We start from the raw sequence: 11,725 nt of genomic DNA on the forward strand, positions 1-11,725 counted from the left end.
GTGTTGGAACGTTCCAGTTCTTCTACTCTAACCCTGGCAAACCATGTCTTTGTGCATTGCTATGCTGGAACAAACTTGGCCTCAGTCTCTTAGTTTCAGTGAAAGGAACTTACAGACAAAGAAATCCTAAACATTTGTGTCTACTTTGTAGAAATTGAGTTTGGTGATGGTTCACTTGTAGGTGTAACAATCAGGAGGACACAAACTTTTGGCCATATAGTGTAGCTGCTGTAATCTAAATGAACCGTAGCATTAATCATAACCACAAACAAATAAAAGTTGGAATTGTGGTGCATGAAGTAGCAGGAAAATATTATTTAAAAAATAATAAAAATTCAAAGAGATAACTAGGTTATGTGGGCCTCAGGGAATTGTTTAATATTTTGCTCAAGATAAATACCCTAGTTAACTAAAATAATGTAAAAAAAAATTTAAATTACATAAAATAAAATAAATATAAAAATGTATATTTAAAAAATTCCAATAAATTAAATATAAATATAAATACAAAATAAATATAATAAAATTTCTCCAATAAATCCTCACTCCACAAAGAGAAAGTTAACATTAGGAACTACGTTTTAGAACTTCTACATGCTAACTTACTAATATTATATATTTAATATTTTATACATATTAATATTATATATTTTTAACTCATACCAATCATCACAGCTATTTTTTTTTTTTTTTAGATTATTTTTAGGGACAGTTGACAAATCCTGGTTATGCAAAATTATTAATGACAGACACTTCTCTTTCTTTTCTTTTATTTATTTATTTCTTTTTTTTAATCACTTCTCTTTGTCTGTAAACACAACGATTAATGTTCATTTCATGACTGTAGTTTGTAACCTCTCTATACAATATGATACAATTCTGCCACCTTGTGGCCGGTTGTGGCATTACACACAAATAACGATGACCCAATCGGTGAAATAATACACACACACACACACACACACACACACACTCGATGGTTAAAATTATATCATGACTATAATAAAGAAAAGTGCAATAATACAGTGCATTTACAGAAATATTGATCACAACAGCTGTCACTAGATTAATTAATTAATTAATTAATAGACATTAGATTAATAATGAAAACACGGAGAGCAGCATCACTGCACTAATTATTGTCCGTAGGAGTTTCTGTCAACAGGCTGAATCACGTATTTCAGTGGTCTCTCGATGTCCAGTTTAACGGGCGTGTGATCGGTGTCCAGTCTCTTGCCCATAGTAAGGATCCCCGCCGCTTGATTGCGCGAGCTGTGCAGGAATTGCTGCAGTCGGTCCTGGTACCGGGTTTCGGTCGTTTTCCGTTTCCCGAGCGTCAGGATCCCGGCGGCGGCGTCGCTGCTCAGGCGGCCGAGTTTCCCGTCCGGGTCAGTGAGGTTCCGGTGTCCAGCGCGACACAGCAACTCGTACAGCGAGCACGGGTGCGGCTTGCGCGTGCAGCAGCTCGTCATGGCCTCTGCGTCACAGGTGAACTGGGTGATCAGCGCGAGGAAGAGCACGAGCTGCAGCTTCTGCTCAGGTGAGGGAGAGAAGAGGTAAAAGGTTGAAGGTTACCTTCTTTATTTTGTGGACCCATATGTGGCTCTTCCTCAAACTAAACACACAGTAAGAAGCGCAGAATGTCATTGTGTGAGGTAGTGAAGACATGATGTGTGAAGGATGGAGTGGAACAAAAAGTCCTACAAAAAGCCCTGGCTCTGACTCAACCCCACTGAACACCTGTGATATAAACTGGACCACCGACTGAACCCCAGACCTCCTCAACATCCCAACATCCGTGTCTGACCTCACTAATGCTCTGCTATTTAAATAAACATTTAACCATAACAAACACATTTCACACATTTTTATGACAAAAATAACTTTATAAACATCTATAAAGTGAACTAATTAGCACTGCTTACAAGGCTGCTTTACTGTAAAGCACATTCATGCCAGAGATCTTATATTTACTCTTCGGCTAAACAAAACCCACCCAGATCTCAGCTGAATATTTTATTATTCTGCTGAACCAACATCAATCCAGGGCTCAGCCAAACAGATATACTTTTTCAATTTCAATTTCAATTAAATTTATTTATATAGCGCCTTTTACAACGGACATTGTCTCAAAGCACCTTTACAAAAGAAGAGAAACAGAGAAAGGAGAGAGAATAAAAAATGATTAAATTAGATTATTTAATATTTTATCCCTAATGAGCGAGCCTGTGGTGAGGAAAAACTCCCTGTGATGATATGAGGAAGAAACCTTGAGAGGAACCAGACTCAGAAGGGAACCTCATCCTCGTTTGGGTGACACTGGATGGTAAGTAATGTAACTGTAACTGATTAATGTCCTTTATACAACAGCAATCAATTAGCTTTTTGTTTCAATTTTTTGTTTGCTTTTTGTTTCACAAGATTGTGGACAAGAAGAAATAACCAAGAAGTGCTGAACGTAAGCCAGACTCTGCTATCTGGATTGGATAGATAGATAGATAGATAGATAGATAGATAGATAGATACTTTATTTATGCCAATGGGAAATTTACAACATCCAGTAGTATCCACAAACACAGGTAATAAGGTTATAAATACTAAAAAATACTAAATAACAAATAGCAAGAAAATATTATTAAAAAAATAATAAGAATAAAAAAAAAAACAAATAAATCCATACATACAAGCAGGTTAAAAAAAAATCAGGAAGGATGGGGGGTTTAAAAGTGGGCTTCAGGGAATTGTTTAAATTCTTATATTTTGCTGATGATAAATACCCTAATTAGTTTGAATAAAAAAATAAAACTATTACATGAATAAATAAATAAATAAATAAATAAATAAATAAATAAATAAAACTATTAAATAACTAAACTATTAATAAATAAATAAATGAGTGGAGATTATTTTAACAGCTATGCAGGAACTAAATCTGGAATGTGATGTAAAATAAGGACATCTGAATTTGACGGTCAGTGTTCCCCATACCTTTTTGACTGCATAGTACTAATGTTTTTATACATTTACGTCATCCCACTTGCAGTCTTAATCTTGATTAACATCTTATTTTGTTCAGAGTTCCTCTAGGCAACATTTAAGTGGAACTTTTATAATAAATGGCAAAACCTGTTATGTATAAACATACCTCTTTTCCATTTGTAATTGAAGAAGAGGTTATCACTTTGGTGAGATAAACCATTCAAGTTACCTGAACCTGAAGGGCCCACAAATAAACCAGACTCTGTGAATCAATATTTAAGTTTTAGGTCCAAAAATCAGAATATTTTCAAAGAAAATTGACTAGGAGCAATACTTGACTGAAATAAGTGCTATAACGTGTTTAGGTGTTCATCAGACTGTGTTTGGGTTTAGTTTTGTGAAAGGATTTGTTTTTATCTCACAAACAATTGTACAACATTTGTGTTTCATTTTAGAGATTTAATTTCATTCATTTTATCATAGCGTTAGTTTCATTACAGCTTTATGACTGTTAACAATCAATTGAAATTGCGTTGCAGCTTCATGTCTTTTAATACTCAGTAAGGTTTCCTTAGGGGCCGTCATTAAAGTGCTGCAAGAAAATAAAAGTGTGCACCTCTCTAACCAACTACTGCCCACGCAGACAAGCTGGAAGAATGAAACCATTTCATTACAGCAGTAACTTTAAAACTAGTGGACAAAAAATCCACTTACTACAACACCCACTATTATTCTCATAGGATATTACTTAGGCTGCTCAGATACAGCAAATGTATGAGCTGAAGAGGAGACTGGGCATTCCGTAATCGAGTCCATGAGTGTTTTCTTAATGATATTATCACATTGATATTTTAGGGTTAGAATGAAATATCTATTGTTGAAAGTGCTTAACAATTAAAATAAGAATAAAATAGATTTGAATGATGTCGACTTTCAGGATCATCTATATTAAAAATCTAAAATCTTGAAACTTAATCTAAAGGTAGATTGTCCATATAGACCTGCTTTATCCGTAACGTTTTTTTGTGATTTTTTGTGAGTAGGTTTCTTTGCTTTTCACTGTTTAGAAAAAAGGTTCCTTGGGATATATATATATATATATATATATATTAAACCCTGAGGTACTTGGCCAATAGAAACCTTTTCTAAATAGTTCTATGTAGAACACATAGAAAGTGAAGAACCTTTTGCATTAAACAGTTCTATAACTCACAGAATATGAAAGGTGAAAGCACTGCCATAATTTTTTGGAATTGTATCTATTTGTTTTATTTTATTTTATTTTATTTTATTTTATTTTATTTTATTTTATTTTATTTTATTTTATTTTATTTTATTTTATTTATTTATTTTAAAAAAAATCAAATAGTATATTAAATTGGTGAAATAATTCTAATATAAATGATAGAAATTCTATACACACAATATATACAGTTTGTTTCATAACACAATGTTAGAAATAAATTTATAGTGTTTGAATTTATGCATTTTTCTTGCATTTTTGGTCCCAACCCGTTAACCGTAGGTTGGCTTCCTGGCGGGGAATCGAACCTGGGTCATGATAGTGAGAAAAAATAAATAAATAATAATAAAATGAATAATAAATATATAATATAAAATAAATAAATTTAAAAAAATAAATTAATAATAATAATAATAATAATAATAATAAAAACCTAAATAATTCTAAAAAGAACCATCTAACTGGTTTTCAAAGACCCCCTTTGGGTTATTTTTAATAAATTCTAAAATATATTATATAAAAAATCATTTTGTGGTTTCAGCGATGAAGCAAGTGATAGAACTACTGTACTTTAGTTTCCAGACAGACTCGTTCCTTTAAGAGTGTACAGAGTAAGTTGCTGTCATACTGCCACGTCAGGCACTGTGAGGAACAATAGTGTTGAAGTGATATAGATTTTTATAACTATTACCTATAAAAACACAGAAGATTTGTGCTTTACTTGAACAAAAAGTGACCAGATTAAGGGTCATACTTGGACACTTTCCTGACGTGAAACGCAGACTTTATGGGGTTTACCTCAGATGGACTTTTTACCTCAGAGTGCAGTTTGTATAGCAAACAAATCGACATTATGTCTGGTTCCTTTCAGAAACACTAAACAGAGTAACTTCTGTAGAACTGAAGATTTTAAGTATATCCTGTGACTAAAAGTGTCAGTGTGAAGGTCTTACCTTAGTCGAAGAGGCACTCAGAGGTCTCATTGCTCCTAGAGTAATGGTCCTAATGATCTCCATGATGATGAGAAAATGAGGATCGCTTATATACTATGCAACTCTGGATCTCTGACGTAGCCTGATGAAATGACCCGAACAAAGCCTGATGCCTTTACTCTGCCCCGTCGCCTTTATTCTCGTGTTGTTTATTTAAGAGCTGGATTGTGATACTCTGTCAGAATGTTCATCATTAACGGGCTAATCGGCATGCACAGCTTCAGGTATCCATAGAGCTTTATGAAGACGTCTGAGGCAGTATTGTTTGTGGTTCGTTAGCACATGCCATTAAGTCAGTGATTAGCGCTAACAGGACAGAAATGAAAGAAGAGAAGAGTCATCACAGGCCTGAGGAAGGTAAAGGGTAATGAGGGTGCAGGGAGGGAGCTTTTGTCAGGGTTTGAGAGTGGTTCATGTTAATGATTGTGATGTATCGCTGTAGTGAGAATTAGCTCCTTATTTCTAATCTGGTTCTTTCACAGACAACAGCACACACACACACACACACGTATAGTGTGTATAGATGGCACACGTGAGCGTATGCTATTACACAGGTGAAACCTATAATGTGATTTCTTCCAGTATGTCCTTGGAGGGAAAATATATCTTTATATTATTTTATACTCAAAACACACTTTCTCACTGACTGTATATGAACACGGAGATGTAAAGTTACTTCCGCTCTGTAAAATCTTTAAATGAACTACAGAACCATCATCAGGTCTTTTGTTTAAGGCTCTAACATATTATACTTTATATTTTCTTTACCCTGATGTTTTATATTACATCCATACCCTTTGGACACCATGGTCCGGTGTTTATAAAGCTTTTCAGAGTTATATTTTGGTCTTAACTCCCAAATAATCTTTAACACTCTTACCCGAGAGCAATGGAGACAAATTCTCAAAACACCTAAAAAAATTTGGCGAGTGCTTGAGAGGGGTTTCAAGCTGTTAAAGAGTAGCCAGTGACAGCCGGACAAGACGTGGGGTCAGACTTTTAAGTATTCTTGCTATAAATGTTACACTTTTATCACATAAAGTTTTCCAGGTATCACCTGTCCAGTTCTCCCGATCTGACCGGTCATTTTCTACAACAGCAGCTCTGAGTGTATTTCTGGCTGCAAGACGAATCACAGGTTTATACAGCGATAATGCGCTCGCTATCGTTTCTATAGCAACAGCTAATTCACTGGTGTGACGCTTTCTATGAGAAGACGTTTATTTATATTTTAATAGAAGGAGTCTCCAGTGTCAGTTCTTCATAACAGAAGTTAAGCTGTAGCTTTTGGACACAAGAGTGTCTCCAGGACAGAGGGCTAGCTGTTGGTGGTTTTTGTCTTACTAACGTCAAGATAGAAAATAAAAAGAGAAGCTGGTGTTGGAACACATTTTTATAGCCGTTTATAGCTAATATCATGTAAGCGACAAGAGGAATAAGCTAATGTTTCACATCATTAACGTAGAAAACAGATAAAAGCATTGTTTAATGGATGTTAAAAATGTTAAAAGTTGGCAAATTGCTGTGGGAAGAAAACACTTCAGGGTGTGCTGTTATAGGAAATTAATCAGTTTCAGAGTGTAACAGTAACAAATATTTACCTCATTGTGTCACAACTAACCATGTGCAAACACACACACACACACACACACACACACACACACACACACACACACACACACATATATATATATATATATATATATATATATATATATATATATATATATATATATATGTGTGTGTGTGTGTGTGTGTTTGCACATGGTTAGTTGTGACACAATGAGGTAAATATTTATTTAAATATATATATATATATTTATATAGGTATTCATACCCATTGACCTGTCTGGTTGTGTTCCTTGGGCTTCATGATGCTGTTTGTTCACTAATGTTCTCTAACAAACCTCTGAGGGTTTCACAGAACAGCTGTATTTATACTGAGATTACAGACATGTGGACTTTATTTACTAATTAGACTCTAGATTTACTAATTAGGTGACTTCTGAAGGAAACTGGATTTTAGTTAGTGGCATAAGAGTAAAGGGGGCTGAATACGAACGCATGGCACACTTTTCACATATTTATTTGTAAAAAATTTTGAAAACCATTTATCCTTTTTTCTTCCACTTCAGAATGATGTGCCACTTTGTATTGGTCGGTCACATAAAATCCAAATAAAATACATTTACATTTTTTGGTTGTAGCGTGACAAAAAGTTCAAGGAGTATGAATACTTTTGCAAGACACTGCATATATATATATATATATATATATATATATATATATATATATATATATATCATAATAACATTATGAGCACTGAGAGGTGAAGTGAATAAGACTGATGATCTCCTCATCATGGCACCTGTTAGTGGGTGGGATATATTAGGCAGCAAGTGAACATTTTGTCCTCAAAGTTGATGTGTTAGAAGCAGGAAAAATGGACAAGCGTAAGGATTTGAATGAGTTTGGAAAGGAGCAAATTGTGATGGCTAGACGACTGGATCAGAGCGTCTCCAAAACTGCAGCTCTTGTGGGGTGTTCCCAGTCTGCAGTGGTCAGTATCTATCAAAAGTGCTCCAAGGAAGGAACAGTGGTGAACCGGTGACAGGGTCATGGGCGGCCAAGTCTCACTGATGCATGTGGGGAGTGAAGGCTGGCCCGTGTGATCCGATCCAACAGACGAGCTACTGTTGCTGAAATTGCTGAAGAAGTTAATGCTGGTTCTGATAGAAAGGTGTCAGAATACACAGTGCATGACGGGTCAGGGCTGTTTTGGCAGCAAAAGGGGGACCAACACAATATTAGGCAGGTGGTTATAATATTTTATATTGTAATATATATATATATATATATATATATATATATATATATATATATATATATATATATATATATATATATATATATATGCTGATCTGAAGAAGAAGAATAAAAGACAAGAACCAATGAGTTCTAGTGCTGTTCCATTTTATAATATATTACGGGCTTAATAAATGAAAGAAAAAAAATGAGGTGTTATTCTGCAGATGCCACAACATCTGTTACTCATCCTCTAAAAATCCCCCCTCATTCCTTTTCCCCCTGTTCCGCCTGTAACCTTTAACCTTTTCCATTCCAGTGACATCTTGACTATGGGTACAGCAGGACATACTGTAATTATAAAATAACTGCATTATTAATATACCTACCCACAATAGTTACAGTAGTTATTACAATAGTCACTTTGTTCACAAACAGCGTGAATTGTTCAGAGCTTGACTGTAAATAGTCCTTTAATTAGTTCTAAAATTATCGACTGAATTCGTTCACAATTCCAAATTATTTGCTTGTCTGAGTCTCTGTGCTGTGTTTTGAGTTCAGTCTGTCTCAAGAGGAGAAGTCCAAAGTTCCAGTTCGAACACTGTAGAGAGTATTAGGAGAGACAGATAACACAGTTTCACACACTGGGGAAAAAAAAAAACCTGGATAAAAGTCCAAAGGCCAGAAATATAAACATAAAGTAAAATAAAATATGAATGAATGAATGTGTGTGTGTGTGTGTGTGTGTGTTTGAAACGGTACATCCATGTGCCTTTATTACAGCCTGCCCTTGATGCATTATTACTATTATAAGATTTATGAGACGTTCCTGGTCTTTACAGCGAGCAAACAACTTTCAAAGGTGAGAACTAGCATTAGGTTATGGTGTAAGAGGCTCGGGTTAGAGGTTTAACCCAAGTTCATACAGTAACCTAAAGCAGCTGTTTCCATCTTCTCCTTATAGATTACAGACGCCTCAGAGTCCTTGGCTTTCCACTTGTCTAGCGACTAGCTGCAGAGACAGAACTGTGGAGCAATCTGTACAGACCTGCTTTCTTTAAATGCATCACCAGTCTTTTATTCCCTCTCTCTCTCTCTCTCTCTCTCTCTCTCTCTCTGTGTGTCCTTGAAGACATTGCTTTTTTGTTCCCACCTTTATCAAGGTCACCTGTCCTGTCTGGTTCCCTCCCTCTTTCTCTTTCTCGCTGTCTATAGATATATCAGTGTAGGGTATTTGTGTCTGTGCTGGGGTAGTCCGTCTCAGGGATGGTGTGTAAGGCTCCTAGGGACCGCGGGTAAGGAGGCAGCAAAGGCGAGGCAGGTGAAGTGGAGGCTCCGTTCTTGGCCAGGCCGCAAGAGTGAGCAGCGTAGTGGATCTGCCTCAGAGTGTCCATCGCCTCGGATTTGGCGTGCTTCAACAAGTCCGCCTGGCCCTGACACAAAGAGGGACAAAATTGTAAGTAAGTATGATGTTCAGTGTACTATTCTGCATTTTAATACCACTGTAGGAAAAATAACAGTGTTGAGGAGGTGGGATGTGGCCCCTGAAACGTAATTACACCAGTATGGAGACTTCGGACACACAAACACACTCATATACACATCTATACTCTCCATAATAACAGCAATTAAAGCATGTTTTTTATTAACCGTTACTTAACCGTTATTCATTATATTATTCCCAAGATGCAGTATCTGCCTTCGCCTGCAGGGGTCACTGCAGTACAACAAGTGTGTTTACCATGAGACACTACAGTATGTTGAGTGTCATAACCGTCCTTCAGGTTCTTTATAAATCTTATAGCAGTCCATTCAGGGAATCACTGAGGAGATGAAGGGATGCCAAGAGGTTGTATAAAGACGAGACAATAGGGACAGACATGCCTGAGTGTGTGTGTGTGTGCAATAAAATGAAAAGGTGTTAGCTATTGAATGTGATTTTGCATCAGTGTGTGTGTGTGTGTGTGAGAGAGAGAGAGAGAGATAGTGATTCAGTAAACCTGTCCTTGAATGTACCATTTGGGCTTGGATTAATTAATGGAGGTGTCTGACCACACACACACACACACACACACACACACAGTCCTCACGGAGGACACTGGACCCTTTTTTCATTATGTCTTTAGAACAGAATCTTAAATGTGGGACTAGGACACTAACTTTAGTCACGTATGTAAGTTGAGACAGTTTCAAGTGCGAAGAGAAGTGAGGAAATGGGGACAAACAGGACATCTAAGAGAGAGAGAGAGAGAGAAAGAGAGAGAGAAAGAGAGAGGAGGTAAAGAAGTGAGGAGAAACGTGTAGAAAAAAGAGAAATGAGTGGAGGAGTAAAGAGGAGAGGACAGAAAGTGAAGAGGGAAAAGGTTAAAATGTGAAGAGGAAGGTGAGGAAAGACAGAGAAGAGAAGAAGGGAGTAAGAATAGAGAACAGAGATAAGAAGAGAGAATATTACAGGGAGTAGAGATAATAGGGAAGAGGATGTCTTATAAGAATAAGACAAGAGGAGAAGAATGAGAGAAAAGCAGAGGGGGAAAAAAAACGACAAGAAAAGGAGACAGTGATGTAGAGAAAAGGGCACACTTCTTTACCTTTATAATAACACTAATACACACTGGATGAAATGAAAATCTATATTCCTGCTGCTGCTCTGTGGAGTTTTTCTGGGCACGGGCCAGGCTCTGACCTAAATAAGGTCTTCAAGTCTTCTGCTATAAGTAAATCATATATTTTAAAACGGATGAATTATGCATGCAGGTATGACGCACACAGCCGGCGAAAGGGAAAAGACGCGGGCCGGACTCTCATCATTGAGACAATGTCTTCAACACCCTCCACACACACACGCAGTCGTGAAGACAGATGATGTTATCATGACTGGAACAAATAGAGTAATCACGCTGGAATGCAAAGGGCTTCTGTGGACCAAACAAATACCAGCTTATGAATGACGTTGTACCTGTGAGTTTCCTCTCAGGTAAACAGACACAAATACAGATCTGTTCTGAAAGTTTCCACAAGACACCTTATATTAGTATATATATTTTCATTATATTTTATTCATGTGTAAACGTGCAAAGGAAGAATTTCATTGTATGGACTAAACCACTGTATACATGACAATAAACCTTTCGAATCTTGGTCATGTAACTGTAAGGGTTTTACTTTCATGTGTCTCAGAGCGAGCAGTGTGATACACTATATTGCCAAACGTTTTGGGACGTCTGCCTTTACATGCACATGAATGTAATATGGAATTGACCCGCCCTTTTTCAGCTATAACAGCTTCAACTCTTCTGGGAAGTTTTAGGGGTGTGTTTATGGGAATTTTTTGTGAGGTCAGACGCTGATGTTGGACGAGAAGGTCTGGGGCTCGCAGTCTCCTCTCTAATTCATCCCAAAGGTGTTCTATCAGGTTGAGGTCAGGACTCTGTGCAGGCCAGTCAAGTTCCTCCACACCAAACTCGCTCATCCATGTCTTTATGGACCTTGCTTTGTGCACTGGTGTGCAGTCATGTTGGAACAGGAAGGGGTTCATCCCACAAAGCTGGGAGCATGAAATTGTCCAAAAGGTCTTGGTATGAAGCTGAAGCATTAAGAGTTCATTTCACTGGAACTAAGGGGCCGAGCCCAACCCCTGAAAAACAACACCTGAATTCAATGATCTGGAGGGGTGTCCCAAAACCTTTGGCAGGGCAAAAAAAATATA

The 11,725-nt window shown here is 36.8% G+C and overlaps 2 protein-coding genes across 2 annotated transcripts in view; both read right to left on the reverse strand.

Annotated features, from left to right (window-relative positions):
- Window positions 1-770: 770 nt before the first annotated feature.
- Window positions 771-6,851, reverse strand: hcrt (hypocretin (orexin) neuropeptide precursor). Its single transcript, XM_058409294.1, has 2 exons — window positions 5,176-6,851; window positions 771-1,532 (listed from the first exon to the last, which is right to left on the reverse strand). The coding sequence occupies exons 1-2, from the start codon at window positions 5,236-5,238 to the stop codon at window positions 1,137-1,139; spliced, it is 459 nt and encodes a 152-aa protein (XP_058265277.1). The 5' UTR covers window positions 5,239-6,851; the 3' UTR covers window positions 771-1,136.
- Window positions 6,852-8,170: 1,319 nt separating this feature from the next.
- The window catches only part of plcl5 (phospholipase C like 5), a 98,487-nt gene continuing 94,932 nt past the window's right edge, over window positions 8,171-11,725 (reverse strand). The window contains exon 6 of the mRNA XM_058409208.1: window positions 8,171-9,452. Within this exon, the coding sequence (XP_058265191.1) occupies window positions 9,240-9,452 (213 nt within the window). The 3' untranslated portion in view covers window positions 8,171-9,239. The remainder of the gene's footprint in view (window positions 9,453-11,725) is intronic.

The sequence above is a fragment of the Hemibagrus wyckioides genome, linkage group LG02 (assembly GCF_019097595.1).
Source record: "Hemibagrus wyckioides isolate EC202008001 linkage group LG02, SWU_Hwy_1.0, whole genome shotgun sequence".
NCBI lineage: Eukaryota > Metazoa > Chordata > Actinopteri > Siluriformes > Bagridae > Hemibagrus > Hemibagrus wyckioides.